Below are 17,533 nucleotides of genomic sequence, written 5' to 3'. Positions count from 1 at the left end.
ACAGAAGAAACCTAGAGCTGCCAGGACGCTGTGTTGACCCTTTTGTATGGTAACGTCTGCACATTGTCCGCTTTCAGAGAGAATAGCACTCTGCATCACCAAGTGGAACAGATGCTTCAAAAAATTTCTCCCCTGCAGAAATGCCAGGAAGAGCTGGGATCGTTAAAAGCAGAGCTCGAAGAGAAAAAGGTACCTAAAGCTCTTCTCCTCCAGGGCTGTGTCGGCCACTTAGGATGTGCTCGCTGGCCGTACCTGCCGCAAGGAGGAGAGGGGGGCGTGGCAGCCCCCAGGGTGGGCGGTGTAGTTATTGGTCCTGACACAATGGCCTGGGGCTCATGCGCTGACAGGTCCCGTGCAGCCAGCATGGGTGCTGGGGGTCCCGCTTAATGAGCCCTTCCTGGCTTTTTCCTCATCTTATTCATGCCATAAACACAAGTTCACCCATCAAGGTGGAGGCATCAGCCTGTATGTGTGGTGGGGAGGTGTTTGCAGCCCGCAGGCCTTCCCCCTGGGGTCCAGGCCTTCAGAAGGTGATGCGTTGCCATGACATGAATGGCGCTCTCAGCTGCCATGCATTGTCCGGATAATTCTGCCTCTGTCTGCCCGTTTTAAACAGTTACAGGTGAGTGCTCCGTCTCTGCTGGTTTCTTTTTCGCCGTCAGTGAGATGAGCCCTAGAAAAGCACCCGACTGTCTGGGAGTCCATTCTGACTCTGTGACCCCAGACCGAGGAGAATTTCCCCTTCGGGCTGCTGAGACGAGGCCTTCACGCGGGCAGGCTTCTACCCTTTCCTCCCTCGGAGCGTCTGCTGGGCTTAGACCACCCGGCCTGCAGTCAGCAGCTCAGCGCTTAACTCACAGCACCACCAGGGCTGCTGGATGTCCCAGATAACACCTGCAAAACTCTGGGAATCCTAAGCATTCACACAGGTCTCTGAGTCCCTGCTCTGAGTGACAATGAGCTGAGGGCAGGCCTGTGTTGAAAGAAGGGGCCTCTGAGAAAGGGCAGCAGACAAACTGAGCACTTCAGTCTCCCGTCACACTTAGGGGACCGTTTAATGATGAAGATTAGAATCTTCTTCCTTCACAGATAAGATCCTGATGTGGATCAACCTGAGCCGGGGACCAGCTGGCTTGCAGCCCATGGCCTCAGGTTGGGCTCCATGTGGGGCTCGTCTCCCAGGCTCTGTCCGTGGCCGCGTCTCCCCCTGTGCCTTCCTCAGACGGCCTCCCAGCACCAGCCGGCCTGGGGGAGGCCGTAGGCACGGCACGCAGCAGCGTTTGTTTTTCCACTTCACAGAAGTCTCTGGCTGTGCCTTGGGCTGCAGAGCTCACTGCACACAGTCTGACACGGTGTCAGGCGCTGGCCCTGACACGCGTCTCTCTTGCAGAGCTCCCTGAAGCTGTACCAGGAGACGCAGCAGGAGTACGCACGCGTCAAGGAGGAGTGCCTGAAGAGTGATGCGCAGTACGTGTCCCGGGCTGGGCGTCTGTGAGCACTGCCCCTGCCCTGTCGGGAGCTCCTTCTGTGAAGGCTCCCTGGGTAGGGGTGGGGGTCAGCTCACCACGAGCCCCTGTAACGGTGGCCCTGCCCCTGGGAATGTCCTGGGCGGCTCACCCTGCGCGACTCCTGCAAGGCCTGGGGCTGGCTGGGGGCTGTTGAGTGCTGAGTAGCAGCCACTGAGAGCACCTGTAGGAAGAGAGCAAGGGAGCCTCAAGAGGGCCATGGAACACTCCCATGGTCTTTGAATTCCTCTTCTCCAGAAATGTTTTGAGACCCCACCCACCATCCTGTGGCCCCCTGCTTGGGCCCAGGACCTGAGCAGTTGTGCACTAGCCCCTGACTGGGGCTCCTCTGTCGGCTCGGAGTCACGGGGGCTGTGTACTTGCCACAGCACTCGCGGCTCGCTGCAGAGCTTCCTGGAGGAGAGAATGTCACTGCCCCAGCTACACAGAAAGGATCTGAAAGCATCCTGTGCGTGCGTTTCTATGCACGAGGGCCTGGGAGGACAGTGGCATGGTACCATGAACTTCCATGTCGGGCTGCTGTTTGAAACCGCCAGAGAAAGACGTGGCGTGCTCCCATGAAGAGCTAGAGCCCCAGGACCACACGCACGGAGGCAGCTCTGCCCTGCCTCCAGGTTGAGCCAGAGGTGTCAAGGCAGGGAGTTGGAGGACAGTTCCAGGTCATGAGACGCCATGTGCTCCTGCTCCCTGTAGTCTCCCGTGCCGGAGAGCTGGGCAGAGGCAGACCCGCCACCCTCTTGCACAGAGGGATGGGTGACTGCAAACCAGCAACCTTTGGGTAGCAGTGTAGTGCTTACTCCTGGCACCACCAACACTTCTGTACCAAGGTACAGTGTCAGGCTGTGTGCAGTGTGTAATGTGCGATAGTGTGACTTGTAACTTCAGGAACGGAGGCCGCGTCATCTCCAGTCATCCAGTTATCACCTGGTTGGGAGCATTTTCATGTGCACTCTTCTCCTAGGACAGGTATCGTCATCCTATGGCAGATGCTTCGTTAAGCAGTTCAGTTGGCATACATTTCACATAATGTACTCCAAAACTTATTACTGCATTCCTCAGAAGGTGCATTCCTCAAGCCCCCGTCCCTGTCCTCACAGGTGGCTCGGGCCGTGAGGCTGGTACAGGGCCGGGCAGTGTCTCCTGCCCCTGTGCGCGCAGGGCTGCTCTGAGTTGAGCCGACTGGGTTGCCCTGCCAGCAGCAGCTTCTGCTCTGTTTCTGGCTTGCTGGCCATTTCAGCTCTTGTGTGCTACCAGCAGGAATGAAATTCTTTCCTTGTCCGAGTCTAAGTTTTAAAAGCTGTGGTGTGTCACATTGAGTTGTATGTGTATGGGTGTGTGGTGGTTATGCCGATTCTCACCATTGCCTTATGAATTACTAGGAAGAAGAAACTAGAAGCCAAAGTGAAGAAGCTGGAAGGTAACTAACTGGCTCTCTTATTATTTGGTCCAAGGAAATTGCTTGCCATGCACAGACAGCTTACGTTTCAGCCTCTAGTGGGTGGGGTCTGTCCGTGTGTCCTTGGGGGAGCCCTATACGCACTCAGCTGTGCCAGGACTAGGAAGACACGGGCTGTTGTGCACTCGTTAGGTGCCGGCCTCCATGCCCACTATGCTGCATTGCACTGGTCTGTGTGCCAGCCCCATGCCATGTGCCCCGTCAGGTTTCGCTGGAATGCTGACTTTCGAGGGTCGCTGCATTCACAGAGGTGGCACACGGTGCCTCTACAAATGTGTAGGATTTGGTCTTGGGGTTGGACCTCCTCTTTCCTAAAGAGAGGTGTAGATGGGAAAGCTCCCAGCCTCTCCTGAAGTGCTCCACCTGCAGCTTTTCAGCCTGTCCGTTCTGGTGTCCGCACAAGTAGGGCCTCTCCCAGGGGCGGGGCCACAGGACACGGTGAGCCTATGGCCAAGTGTCTACAGGAATGCATGGTTCCGTCCTTCTGCTCAGACATAGGTGTGAACTGTGAGGGCCTTCGGCACATTTGTAGGGAAAGGGAATTTTCCCATGCAGTTTCCATAGCCCCTGTGGTTCTCTCAAACGTTCAGGCTGCCAGTGCTTGTGACTATGAGGAGCCAGGGGCCCTTGGGCCTGGGGTGCCTGAAGAGCCTGGGCTGGGAGGGAGTCTTAGGGCTTCTGCCAGTGTTGAGAGTTTGTGATTGGGGTTTGAAAATGAAGGTGTCCCTGTAACTTAGAACTCTCCGGACACACTGAAGGGGCAGTAACCAGGACGAGGAGTTCCTCGGTGCATCGGAAATGAGAAGGCCCTTCAGCAGTGCAGGTCTTGCACCTTGCTCGCGGCAGTGATGGAGTTGTTAACCTCTCTCTCTCTCTCTCTCTCTCTCTCTCTCTCTCTCTCTCTCTCTCTCCATCTCTCTATCTATTTCATGGTTCGTCTGCGTAAAGAGGCTGCTTTCAAGCAGATCCAGGACTTCAAACAGCTGAGAAATGAAAAGAAAGTGCTGGAGAAGGAATATAAGCAGACACAGGTGAAGGATCACCTTCCCAGGTCCAGGCCCCGACCTGCTTTCTCTACTGCAAACCTGTAGAATGTCGATAGCCAGCCTTACCTGTCAGAATGGCCACACGCCCTGTGCCTTGCAGAGTAGTAGTGCCTACACCAGCGGTTCTCAACCTGTGGGTTGCGACCCCTTTTGGGGTCGAATGACCCTTTCACAGGGGTCACCTGATTCATCACAGCAAAATTATAATTATGAAGTAAGCAACGACAATAATGTTATGGTTGGGGGTCCCCACATGAGCAGCTGTCTGAAAGGGTCGCGGTGTGAGGAAGGTTGAGAACCGCGGCCCGACAGGGCTTCCGAGGTGCCCACACCCTCGTGTCCTCTGCAGCGGCCAGGCCGGTGCGTCCAGATGAGGGACCCTTTTTCGGTTTGTAGCCGAGTGTCCCTCCTTTGTGCCCCAGGAGGTGCCTCCCTAGTGTGTTGTAACATACTCAGTATTTTCTTTCACAGGAAAAACTCGATGAATTTTCCAAACAAAAGCACGACAAGGGTGAGTATTCTATGCGGGCTCGCTTTAAGCTGCGTGTCCTGGGGCTGGGGAGTGTTGCTGCTGGTCTCACCCTTGCTCTCTCTCCCCTTTGTTTCTAGAGCTGAGGCACATTGGGACGCAGATTTCAAGTGATTCCCATGGCAACATAGATAAAAGTGAGTATGCTGGGCTCTCCTGTGACCCGGTGTGTCCCTGACGCTGTGGGTCGGCGTGGTGCTACTCTTACGTGTAGTAGGAACATGTCAAAGCTCTGTCTTGAGGAAACCCATCTGTGTGAACGTGTTCGCCGCTGCCATGTACAAGATTACCATGTATATTAGCCTGTGAATCACTGTCTATTGCCCCGTTGTTTCGCCATGTGTACCACCACGTATGTTACCTTGTATGTTGCCACCTATATGATTGTGAACATTATCACATACAGTGCCGAATGCAGGACCATCAGCAGTACTGTGTACATTACTTTGCGTGTGTACTACTGTGCATGTTACCACATACATTATCACCTGTCACACCATGTCCATCACTACCTGCATTTCTGTGTGCAGTGCCATGTGGTTCCATGCATATTACCACATATATTACCACACATTGTGTCCATGTGTGTCACCACATGTTACCATGTGCATTGCCACCTCTCTCACCATGTATATCACCACATATTACCATCGCTATTCACCAGTTATCCTTATACCTAGAAAGTAACAGATTGAGAGTCAACCCCATGAGAAAGGCTGGTTCTCCGAATGGACACGCGGTTGGTTTAGAGCACTGACAGTAGGGCTTGCTGTTCGGAGACTGCATACGGAGCGTAAGGGAGATAACCTACTTCCTTGCCTGTAGATTAGCTGTAGATCTGTTTCTGTGGAGAGGTTTCCCTGCGGAGATCGCAGCCCGGTGGGTATCCCGAGTTTCCCTAGGTGCAAGGGAGAGTCAGGAGGGTAGGTGGTGGGGAAGTGACAGGCCATCTTCCGAGCCTAGGAGGAGTTTGTCGGAGATCTCCATCTCTGCAAGGGCACAGGAAACCTTGTCTGGGAGGTAGAGAGAGAGCAAGGTGGGGTCCAGTTAGGTCAGGTCAGGTCTGAGTGCAAACGTGTTGTCGGGCCAGAGCTGTGCCCCACAGCGTTTCAGTGACCCGCTTCCTCTGGTGTAGCCCACCAGGCATTTGTTCCCATAGGCAAAGGGCCTACAGTTCCTAGGGGGGGAGGGGTTAGTTCTAAACCTGAACAGAAGATGGATGCAGGAGGCATCTGTGAAAACTCAGGGCTAACAAGGAGGCTTATTGGTGAGCCACATACGCCCACGGTGGCATGTGTGTGTCTTCACAGTGGTTTACACTGTCTGTCCCCGTCGCCCTCAGGCCCTGGCCCAAACCAGGTGATGCCACCAGTGCAGAGCTTGTTCGCACGGCGTGCAGCTGCACAAGGCCTGGTGACACCAAGCAGTGCAACCACCGAGAGCTGCACGCACACCTCAGTCGCAGGATTCATTTATCAGGGACCCGGCATCGGTGCCCATTCCTGACAACCCAAGGGAGCGTGCCAGGCTGATACTGTTGCTTTCCCCTCGCTTGTGGACGTGCTTACGGTTACTTGCTGACTGCAAGGCCACGGGTTTGAAACAGAGCGGCTGAGGGTTGAATTTGGGGACAGTCCTAAGCGTGCTCCGAGTGTTCTAAGTCCTTTCAGACCCTTACTCTGGCCATGTGTGGCTAAGCCAGCCGCCCACAGCCACATGCTGCCTCCTCTTTTCCTCCCAGGGAAAGTCAAGCTGCTGCTGAAGGAGCTCTGGCTGTGCATCAATGCCACTCAGGGACTGCCAGGAGGGGACCACCTGCCAGGTGAGAACGGGCTGGGGACTGGGTTCCTGGACGCCTGCCTGCCCGTGGGGCCTCCCAGTGACTCAGTTCATGTGGTTTTCCATGTTTGACAGCAGCTGCCACCCCAGAGAATTCAGAGGAACCTGAAGGACAGACAGCGGAGTCGCTCCCGACAGGTACACGGAGGGTGCATGCTCCCTCTCGGCATGTAGGCAGCCCAGTGGGTCCACCTGCCCAATGCTGGCTCCCTCTGCTGGTCGTGGGATTCACCAGGCCCTTCTCTTGACTGCAGGAGAGACGGCACCATGCTGGTTTGTCTGAAGGGCTGTATGGTTGTCAGTGGGGCTACAAGTGCTGCATCTAAGTCCTCAGACAGAGCTTTTTGCCAGCCGTTGTTCACGTGTCTGTCCTGAGCCAGCGGATCCCCTAGAGCAGCGGTTCTCAACCTTCCTAATGCCACAACCCTTTAATACAGTTCCTCATGTTGTGATGAACCCCCAACCATAACATTATTTTCACTGCTACTTCATAACTGTAACTTTGCTACTGTTATGAATCGGGTGACCTGTGAAAGGATTGTTTGACCCCCAAAGGGTCACGACCTGCAGTTAGAGAATTGCTGCCCGAGAGCTTCCTGGAATGGGGGAGAGGTGTAAAGACCAGACTGTGGGAGCCACTGAGAATGTGGCAGGTGACTGGGATTTAATTTTAATTAACGCACCTTTAAATAGCCACATGGGACTCATGGCTGCCCAACTGGACCACAGTTCTAACCAGCTTTTCCTCAATGTTCGTAGAAAATGGGGTTAAGAAGATGTGGCATTTCTTCTGGGTTGGCTTGAAGCCCTCTTGTATTAGGTAGATCTATGTGCTGGGGCCTCAGGCACCTGGACTCCTGTCCTGTTAAAGGTGAAACCACAAATAAGCCTGTGGACTCTGACTCACGGTGTCCCCACGTGTGCAAAGGAAACTCCCTCAAGCTTTCCAGGCTGTGCCCAAACTGCTGGCGTGCATCATTGGCCTCTGGAAATGCACTTTCTGATGCCCACAACTATCCCTTCCCTTGGAGTTTGGCATTTATGTCCTCGTAAGCCCTGGTTGTGTGGTTCCAATGGCCAGTGCCCGTCCATTTCAGTCACTGATGCCTTCCATGTTGATCTTTATGCTCCCTATTTTTGGCAAATTTTAACTCCCGACTCATACTTGGTACATTTCCCATTCTGGTTGTTAATATGTGCTTTCAGCTGGTTCTTCTAAGTTTGGGTAGTGCCCTGGGAGCAAATACAGGTCCGCACAGCTCTGGTCCTTCCACGTCATTGTGGTTGACAACACCTTGAGGCAGCAGCTCTTTCCAAGTCGTAGTTTGAGTGCTCTCCAGCCTGAGGGTTCTTCCTCCAGCCCTCAGTGGTGGACCACCTCTTCCTCCTCCCTGCTCTGCCTTCGTTGGGTGCTTCTCTGAAACCTGTTCACCTTGTGCGCGGGATGATTCTGCAGGGAACTGGAATGCCGGAAGCCTTGCTTCCACTGTCGTGGAAACGCACCTGCTACCACAGTCCGACCCAGTGACAGACTAGCCAGGTCCCACACCAGTAACCACCACTGATTGTGCATGAGGATCCTTGGTGGTGCGTTGGCTAAGGCTTCGATGGCTAACTGAATCTCCACGTTTGAAACCACTACTCCTCCACAGGCGAATGGGGCAGCCCTCAGTCGCTTCTGAAAAGGCATGCATGCCTCCGAATCCTCGCAGGTGTGCTGTGCCCATGCTGTGGCGGCGAATTAGGGCTGACTCAGCGGAGGCTTCAGGGCTTGTGACTGACCACCTTGTCGTGCTGGTGGCCGTTTGAATGGCATCCTTTGGGACTTCAGGTCCTTTGCCCAGTTTTAGATTGGGCAGTTTGTCTGTTAAGCTGTAGCATGTTAGATACATGCTGTCTATCAGACCCGTATTAGTTTATGTGGCTTCCCCCAATTCTCTCCTCATCTGGTTGATAGTCCTTAAAAATTCCCATTTAACATTGTGCACATTAGGATACATTTTAATCCTGTAAATGTCTGCGGTATTCATGGCTTCTTATCCTATCTGCGTAGACAGATGCAGAGAGCCTATGGAAGCCGGCGGGCTGTCACCCCTGCAGTACGGGCCCCCCGGGACTCCTGACATGCAGACGGGCCCAGCCGGCATATCAGCCCTGGACATACGAGGTGACTTCTCTGTGTATGAAGACAGTGTGGGCAAGGAGTGGCCAGGGCAAGCAGGGTCCTGGAAGAAAGCCAGCTCCCCTGAGACCTCGGTGCCCTGGCCAAGTGACGAGGAGCAGAGCATGGACTTTGCCCCACACGACCCGTCTTTCGATGAGGACCTGCAGGTGGCCATTGACTTCTTCAAGCTCCCCCCGCCTCTGCTGTCTCCGGTGCCCTCACCCCCTCCAGTGCCATCGCCTCACGCGGGGCTCTCCCCTTCACGCGCACCCGTGAGTTCCACCTCTCGCACAGTGTGTTGTCTGTCCTGGACTGCCTGCCAGTCACTGGCCCTGGCTCAGACCTGAGTGGGCCGCCATGAGGGATGTCGGAAAGTTTAGGGGAAAATCCAGTCTGCTCGGTCACTTTCCTGGGCACTTTCAGAAGCCCCTCATTTGCATACTGGGTTTTTTCACTAAGGTTTGGTTGCAAGGAGTCCTGGGAGTGCCGTGGGCTGCACGTTGGGATGCTAACTACAAGGCCAGCAGTTCAAACCCACTGGCCTCTTGTACAATTAGAGCCTAGGAAAGCCTGGGCAGTGCTGCCTTCCCCACAGTGGACCCCAGGGCAGTGGTTGTTTTTATTTATGTGTTACTGTTGGGCTGGCTTTTGCTTTTTCCCGCAAATCTCTCCTGTCCCATTCCGAGTTTCCGGTGTGTGGTTCTGGGTGAGTTTTGGTACCACTGTCCTGGTCTCTAGTGCCCGTTGTCCTGGAGATGTGGAAGGAATGTGTCAGAGGGCAGTTCTCACAGGCAGGGAGTCCTTGTGTTTAACTCTGATGGGTGTGTGTGTGTGTGTGTGTGTGTGTGTGTGTGTGTGTGTGTGTGTGTGATTTTCTTAGCAGTTCAGTGACTGACACAAGTCCAGACCTGTTGGGAATGGAGGGGAGGGGGGTATGAAGGGGCAGTGAGCGAGGTCCAGGCCTATGTGTGTGTGTGCGCGCGCGCGCTTTTGCGAGTACGCGCACTCATATGCACACTCATAACACTTGGAGCAACATTGGGCTTGCTGGCTCAAAGTCTTCTAGGCACCCTGCTGGGTGGGAGGAGTGGGCGTGGCTGGCTGGGGGCTGAGGGAGGTAGGTGGTTGCTCAGCTGTGCCAACCTGAGCAGAGATGAGTCCTCAGGTAGGGTGAGTCGAGGGTAGGACTGCTGTTCCCTGCAGAGTCAGGGCAGACTGGGCTGTCATCTTAGCCACGGGCACTGGACACTGAAGCGATGAGGTCACGTGTTCAGGGAAAGGCACTGGTACAGCAAGCTTGATGAGAGAGGGTGGGCTTGGAAAGGCCAGCCCATGGACTCCATGGGCATGTAGACCTGGAGCCCAGCAGTTGAAGAAGTGGGGACTGGTTGCCAGTGTGCTGTGAGGTCCTCGAGCAGCTCTGGGGACCACTGGTTCTCTAAGCTCAGTGAGGTGAGGCTCTCAGGCCAGGTGCAGGAGACCGTGCTCCCATGGGCAGCCCAGGAGACCCTGCTGGGGCGGGTAGCAGGGTGCTGTGATTTCACAGTGACGGTGGTAGGACATCGTGTTTGGGATAAAGCGGAAGGCCCTCTAGGAGACTGACTGACAAAGTGGCTGTAACCCCACATGTACGGTCACTGGGTGTCAGAACCAGCTTGATGGCACCTAACACCGGGTCTGGATGGGACTAGGCCTGGTGTGGTAGCAGGAGAGTCCCCAGGTGGGACCGGGCAGGGTGTGGTGGTGGTTGGCTTTGGGAGCCATGGCTGTTGTGGTTTAGAGCTGGTGTGTCGAGTGCTAGGAAAGGAAGATCACCCTGGTCCTGTGCTTCTGGAATTTTGGTTCGTGTCAGGGAGAAGCAGGCTTCTCGGGGAAACTCCCAAACCACACCTGCTGCCATCAGGTCGATCCCCACGCAGGGTGGCTGGGGGACAGCATTGAACTGCCCATGGCTTTCCATGGCTAAATCATCAGCAAGTAGACGGCCACTTTCTCTTACTCGAATCTCCTACCTGCTGGCTAACGGTTCAGCTTGCTACTCAGTGTCACCAGGGCTCTCTCGGGGCTGGGGCTGGGGTGGCGTGGAGCTGTTCTTGGGAAGCCTGCAGCTTGTGTGTGCACGCTTCACTGACGGTGGTAGCGCTGCGTGTTGATGCCCGCTCTGCCCTGTCTCTTCTGCAGGGGGCCTACTTTGGTGCGTTCTCCGACTCCAGTGAGGAGGACTCGGTGCAGCAGCGGCACTTGGCCGGCTCTGCTGAAGAAGAGGATACCGCCGAGCCCCAGAACTACTTTGCATCCTTCATGAGGAGTGAGGGGAGCAGCACCCTGTTGGAGCCACCCGCACCCCAGGAAGTGCTACAGGCGCCCATCTCCTCTGAGGGGAGCGAGGCGGTCAGGACCGAGCCAGCAGTGCTACAACAGCTGCCTGCTGCAGCTGCAGAACCACTGAGGCGAGAGGCCGCGACATCCCCGGGCGCCCCGCACAGAGGTGCTGCAGGGTGGCCGGCAGAGGCCAGCGAGCTGGAGAAGGCTGTGCAGACCGAGGACGCAGACAAGGCCGTGCAGACTGAGGACATGGCGCTTGGAAGTCCCGGTCGGCCCCTGTGGCCTCGCTCACCTCCCCTCAGCCAGAGGTCTTTGCGGGACCTGCTTGAGTCTGGAAAGAAGACCCTCCTGTCCGAGCTAACCAGGCGAGCTCTGGCCAGTGAGATGGCGTCAGAGTCAGACCGCGTGCGAGCCATCTCAGAGCTCTTCCACCGAGTGTCCTGGGAGCTGGAAAAGGGGGAATTGGGCAGGCAGGAACCGGGCTGCAGGGGGACACCCGAGTCAGAAGAAGAAGGCTCAGGGCACGGGGCAGGGGTGGACGTGGACATGGACGTGGACATGGATATGAGCATTTCACCTTCCTCTCCCTCGGGAGCACTGTCTCTCTGCAGTGCGCCCCAGTCCTCTGATGATGAAGACATGCCAGTTCTGCCCACCAGAGTCTGCCCGGAAGAACCTTGTGCCACGCAGAGAACGGCCCTCTCGGGGTCCAGCCTGGGCAGCCGTCAGTCGGAGATCCCGTCCAAGTGCTCTGTGGAAGAGAGCGAACTGGACAGCAGCGGCCACGCTCTGAGCCCCAAGATGGGGACCTCTCGGCTCGACAACCCAAGTGTCCACTTGCGAGAAGGGACAAATGTGGTCAGGGGGATCCATTCGCTTCTTCAGCCCACGTGTTTGAAAGCTGCAAGGGACAGACCCTGTGAGCACAGAGTTGCCGGCTCCGAGTGCCCGATCTACACGCTGGCCCCTGCCCGGGCGGCAGCTGCTCAGAGCTCATCCTGGCACCATAGTGATTTTCTGAGGAAAAGCTTGAAAGGGAGCCTGAAAGCTGCTTTGGATTGCGGGCAGGAGACTACCTCCTCCCTGGAAACCAGAGGCTCCACGCCCAGACCTGAGCCTGCTCCCAACACGAGCCGCCCCGGGCAGATCAGGCCTGCCTCGCTGCTGCTGCTGCCTAACCAAGTCTCTGTCATCACCACGCAGGCTAGACTTGAGAACATCCCAAGTGCAGCCTCTTCCGGGCACCTCCACCTGCAGGGGACGGAGGCCGCACCAGCAGCAGAGAGCCCCAGAGCCGGGCCTGACTCCCTGGCCCCTGCACCTGCACCTGCACCTGCTCCCGCACCCATGCCTGCGCCTGCTCCCTGGGACGATGGAAGGGAGCCTCCCAGAGACCAGGAGGCCGCCTCCACACCTGCTGCTTCCCCTAAGGACCCCACCCTGCAGCCGCAGTTCGATTCGGATTCTGATAGTAGCACTTTGCCAGGGGAAAACTCTCCTTGTTCCACAAGCAGTAGATTATCTTTCTCTCTTGAAAACATCCCAGCCCCGAGTCCAGACCAGGAGGAACTGCAGAAGCGGAGACAGTCCCCTCTTGCCCCCCAAAATCCAGATGTGCCCGGAATGGCCACGTCACCCTCTTCCTCCAGTGAGTTGCCCTCTGGGGACTTGGGTGGCTCCAGCAGCCAGACCCCAGCTGTCTCGGGTGGTGCTCCTGGCACAGCACAGGGCCTTGAAGAGTCTCCACGGCCGGGCTCCAGTGCACCAAGTGCTGCGTTTTCTGAAGACCTTGCCTGTGCGGGACCCACTTCTCCCGCTGCCCTTGTGCAGGAGGAAGAGGCCCGTGCCCTCAGCCAGCTTCGTCCCCCGGAGCCCCCACGTTGCTACACAGGCCTTCGAGACAGAGCAGTGGAGGACACAGAGAGCGAGGGCTTCAGCTGCAGCGAAGCCGAGAGCGAGGCCGGAGCCCTGCTGGGTGCTGGGAAGCCAGGCACGGCAGGCGCAGCCCCAGCCAAGGGAGCAGGCGGCCCTGTGCTGGCCAGCCAGCCTTGCGTCGAAGTGGGTCACCTGACCTCCGCTCTGCAGGAAGTGAACATCAGTGCCCTGTCCGACATCGACCAACTCTCCACATCAGAGGTCGTCCGCTTCCTGGAAAGTTGTCAGTTAAGAGATTACAGCTCAGGGGACTCCTTTTCGGAATGTTCCAGTAAAGGAGTCCTGAATCTGGAAGGGGCTAAAGAACTCCGAGAAGCTGAGGTGTTGGGCGAGCAGAGCAGCCCGCCACCCGGTGGAGAGGAGGGTCCCCCAGAGCCAGCTAGCTCTGAGGAGGAGGTGCTCCCCATGTGTGCTGCGGACACCCTGTCCGAGGTCCTCACCAGCATCCTGCCCGAGTTGCACGGACAGTATGGGGATGCGACTGCCCACGCCTCGGGTGAGGCACTGACACCGGTGACGGCCCAGACTATGGCTGCCCCTCAGGAAGGGGAGGCTCCTGCACAGCAAGCAACCATTCCCCTTCAGAAACCCGCAGCTTCTCTGCAGGAAGTTGGGGCAGCTCTCCTACAGGAAGCAGTTTCTCCCCCACAGGAAGCAGTTTCTCCCCCACAGGAAGCGGTGCTTCCCCCACAGGAAGCGGTGCTTCCCCCACAGGAAGCGGTAGCAGTGCTCTCACAGGAAGAGGCAGCAGCTCCCCCAAAGGAGGAGGTGGCAGCTCCCCTACAGGAGGCCGCAGCTCTCTCACAGGAAGCGGCTTACTGCCCCTCCAATGCTCACTCCCCCTCCTATGTGCTCGAGCTGCCACCATTGGCAAGCCTGGGTCCCCCGAACAGTCCTCTGGCCATTGGTGGGTCTGATGGTGAGGGCGGTTTAGACGCTCCTGGAGACTCGCTGCTATCGGCAGTGACCTCAGAAGTGATCAGCGTGCTCATAAACACAGGCCACAACCTAGTGATTGGTAGCGGGGACCAGTGGACAGTCATAAACAGTGTGGCGGTCCTGTCAGGCCTGGACCAGGTCTTGCTGTGTGACACCTCTGGGGACCCCCATATTTCTCCAGATCAGGAAGGACTGGAAGCTGGTTTCTTAGCAATTTCCCCTGTGGAGAAGGACCCAGAAGGCCTTGGAACTGGCTCTCCAGCAAAGGAGCCTGGGTGCAGCAGCCCCCAGACCTGCAGCCAGGAGGTGGCGGCCAGCACCGGACCAGGTGCCAACTTCGACAAGAGCCGCCTGCGCCTCCGGCCTGTCCGGCCCAGTGTCCGCATCAACGCGCAGATCTATAGCCCGGACTTCGAGTCTCAGGCTGTCGCGTCCGACCACACATACTATAACACCAGGCTTGAGCAGAGTGGCAGGAACAAGAACCGACCCAAGCTTCCCATTAAGGATCAGCCAGCCAAGGTGGTGAAGGCGTCAGCACCCAGCAGGGTTGATGGTGCCCCGAGTGACACTGCTCCGTCGTCGTCGGGGGAAGTAGTTAGTTCTAAGCCTCAGAAGAACCTGGCCCAAGCCGTCGTTGCCAATGCAGACACATCCACTCCACCTGAGGGATCTGCCCTACCTGAAGCCACTTCCGACACGTTGAGCAAAATAAGGCAGGAGGTGGGCCCCCCGCTGCCCCCACTTCTGGCACCCCTGATCGCGACCCCGCCCAGGACTTCACGGCCGGTTTCTCCGCTGCAATCAAGCTGCAGCCCCTCCTCACCAGCTTCCCCGCTCTGCGACGACGTGCCAGCCTCCCCTGTGACATCGCCCCTGCCCGGAGCCACCCGGCCTACCCCTCCCCCCGGAGCCTCTCTGTCACCCTGCACCACACAGGCTGAGGAGAGGGGGGTGCATTCCCCGCTGCAGTTCTGTGCTGCAACACCAAAGCACGCGCTCCCTGTGCCTGGCCGCCTTCCCCCCATGGCACCCAGCCCCACCATGCTGGGGAGTGCCCAGGAGAGCTCCGTGAAGATCCTGGACACCATGTACCCAGAGCTGTCCGCTCGGGCCCGCACCCTCCACATCCTCAAAGGGGGCCTTCAGCTCAGCAGCGGGCCATCTGCTGAGGCCAGCACCCTGTGTGGCCCCCTCGCCGCCGCTGCCAGCTTCAAGGCCATCACCTCTGAGCCCACTGCCTTTGTGAAGCCTGGGGGTGGTGCCAGTACAGACTGCAGCCAAGAGCAGTCAAAGGCCTCAGCTCCCCCCCAGGACGCTGGTGCCAAAAGGACGTTGTCCCTGGTCACACTGCGCAGCGCTAAGAGGCTTCGCCTGGACATTGGGCCCCTCGCTTCAGAAACCAGGGGGGCAGGGACAGAAGGGGTGGACCGAAGTCTCCGCAGGACCGTTCCGCCAACCCAAGCCATGCCAGCCAATGGGGAAGGAAGCTGCTTTGTGGCGGCAGCGGCGCCTGTGGCTCCCCAGTCACGCTCCAACCCAAGAGAAACCGTAGAGTCGCATGACAACACCATCGCCAACGCACTGAGGAAGCTGGAAGAGGCGTCGTTTGACCTGCTGCCTGTCATCCGGAGCCACGTCTATGTAGGGAACATCTCCAAGAAGCCCGTCATGAGATTCCAGGAGAAAGAGGTGGTCTACGAGTTCAGCACCACCAAGAAGGTAGGCGCTGTGCTTTGCGCTCTCTGCTCGGGGTGCGCTAGGTGTGCTGCGTCGCCACAGGCTGCACTGCTGTCGCCTCGGGACGGGCCGACTGGGCCCGCCACACCTCGAGGTGTTCAAGAAAGTCACATGTCAGGGCTGAAGTTGCCTATTTCCCACCATCCTGGTGTATGTTTGAGGTTCAGAATGATTTGTCCCGGAGATGGCCCTCCCTCTCAGGCTTCATTGAGCTGCAGGCCATCCCTGTCACTGCAGGTGACCAGCCTTGTAGCTCCTTCTGCCCTTTTTGGTCACGTGAACAGACCCGAGCTTTAGCCAGAATGGGAATTGCTGCAGGCTGAAGCTTTGCTGCTAGACACTTTCGCACAAAGGGAAGCAGAGCAGCGACCTGGGCACCCAGCAGCCAGACCCCCGCTGTCAGACTTGGATGCCCAGGGACTCAGGCAGAGGTTGTCTGGGTGCTGGGTTCTCTGCCAGGGTCCACTCCCCTAGGGTGGGCGACTGAGGGGCAGAGTTCATGGTGCCTCTTCAAAGCGTCCCTCTGCTGGCCTTCCCCCCGTCAAATGTCATTGTCCTTGGTGGTGCGCAGGTGTTAGACAGCGCCTCTGTTGCTTCTGTGTCAACCCCTGCTTAGCCTCTCTGCAGGATGAGTAGGCGATGTCCTGAAATAGGGCATCTGTGACCCCTGGACACCTAAAGAAGTGCTTAACCCCCACCCGTCCCGCCAGAATTTGGTCATGACTCATACATCCGTGGGTGGGGAGCAAGTATTTGAGGATTGGGGCTGGATTGTGAAGTGGGAGACCTTTTGTAGCCCTGTGATTTCTGAATGACCCCGTGGCGTCTGGTATGGATGACACCAAGGCCAGTGGCCCCTGCTGCGTGGTTACCTTACGGCCTCTCAGCCCAGAGGGTATAAATACCTGCCTCATCTGCTTATGTCAGATGGCACGGCCGTGTAAGTGCCTCTGACAAGGAGGCACATTCTCCAACAAACCACAACTAAAACAACCACAGCAACAACAAAAGCCTCACTGCCATCGTAGCTGATTCCAACTCAGGGTGACCCTCCAGGACAGGACAGATCTGCCCAGCACCTAACACTCTCTTCTTGTTCAAGAGAAAGGGTACCTGGCATGGGGAACCTCCATAGTGTGGATGGGGTGTGCAGAGTGGCTTGGATTGCACAAAGCAGACATGGGCGTAGACCAGCAAGATCACCGTAGCCCAGGACATTGCCCTCTGTTCCCCAGTGCCGTCACAGTAAGCTGTTGGATGTACCCAGACTTGCCCTGTGGCAGGCCTGCAAACGGGGCACTGACCACAGCTGGGAGGTAGTTGCCATCGGCACTCTGTTCCCAGGAAGTGTGAGCTGCCCTATTCCTTGGAATGGTTGTTCTTAGGCATTGGTGTCTCTTGGGGAGGCCCACGGTGAAGCGCCTACACCGCATTGCCTCCCCGGCCTCATGTTCTGCTTCCCTCCCCAGCACCTGGCCGAGTGCTTCCTGCACTCGATCCTCTCAGAGCTGCACCTTCAGAAGAGCTCGGCGCAGCACAGCTACCTGCACGCTCTCTGTAGGGTCTACGTGGGCATCTGCCGGCAGCTCGGGGACCTGGAGAGAGCACGCATGTTCTGCTACAGCATCCTTAAGGAAGGTATGTGCCCCGGGGTCCTGCGGGAGGGGACCGGACTCGTGCGCTCGCCTTCAGCCTTGGTATGCTTGCGTCGGTGGTGTGACGGGGCCTAGGGCCTGCCTGAGGTGGACCTGCGCTTAGCCGTGCAGCACTTAGCTGATGGTGCCAGACAGTGACCACAAAGCAAGCAGAGGCCGTGAAAGTGGGTCTGATCTTTTCAGGAGGATTCACAAGCAGAGGATAAGGAGGAGGGTGGCGAGAGGTGAAGGGCTGATGAGGGTGTGAGACTGGTCTCTCCCTGCAGTGTGTTGCAGCAGCTTCTGCCGTCAGACCGGATTGGAAGCTAGCCCTCAGCGTGTGGGGCTGGGGCTGGGGCCGGGGCCCTCATTGCAGAGGCTCCCCGTGTTGGTCCCCAGC

At 57.4% G+C, this 17,533-nt stretch overlaps 1 protein-coding gene across 3 annotated transcripts in view; it reads left to right on the top strand.

Moving 5' to 3' along the window:
- ICE1 (interactor of little elongation complex ELL subunit 1) overlaps positions 1–17,533 on the top strand; it is a 41,899-nt gene that overhangs the window by 9,142 nt on the left and 15,224 nt on the right. For 2 of the 3 annotated variants that reach the window (XR_012782816.1, XM_075540853.1), the window contains exons 5-15: positions 78–189; positions 1,391–1,467; positions 2,906–2,943; positions 3,931–4,013; positions 4,500–4,539; positions 4,638–4,694; positions 6,299–6,379; positions 6,472–6,534; positions 8,450–8,832; positions 10,742–15,481; positions 16,969–17,137. Coding sequence is in view for 2 of the 3 variants with exons in the window: in XM_075540853.1 (XP_075396968.1) it covers positions 78–189; positions 1,391–1,467; positions 2,906–2,943; positions 3,931–4,013; positions 4,500–4,539; positions 4,638–4,694; positions 6,299–6,379; positions 6,472–6,534; positions 8,450–8,832; positions 10,742–15,481; positions 16,969–17,137 (5,843 nt within the window). In the remaining variant the exon portion in view is untranslated. The remainder of the gene's footprint in view (positions 1–77; positions 190–1,390; positions 1,468–2,905; positions 2,944–3,930; positions 4,014–4,499; positions 4,540–4,637; positions 4,695–6,298; positions 6,380–6,471; positions 6,535–8,449; positions 8,833–10,741; positions 15,482–16,968; positions 17,138–17,533) is intronic. The other variant, XM_075540854.1, reaches the window with a different exon arrangement.

Source organism: Tenrec ecaudatus, chromosome 2, assembly GCF_050624435.1.
Source record: "Tenrec ecaudatus isolate mTenEca1 chromosome 2, mTenEca1.hap1, whole genome shotgun sequence".
NCBI classification, from domain to species: domain Eukaryota; kingdom Metazoa; phylum Chordata; class Mammalia; order Afrosoricida; family Tenrecidae; genus Tenrec; species Tenrec ecaudatus.
The sequence above is the reverse complement of the archived record's forward strand: the minus strand, read 5'-3'. Positions and strand labels throughout refer to the sequence as shown.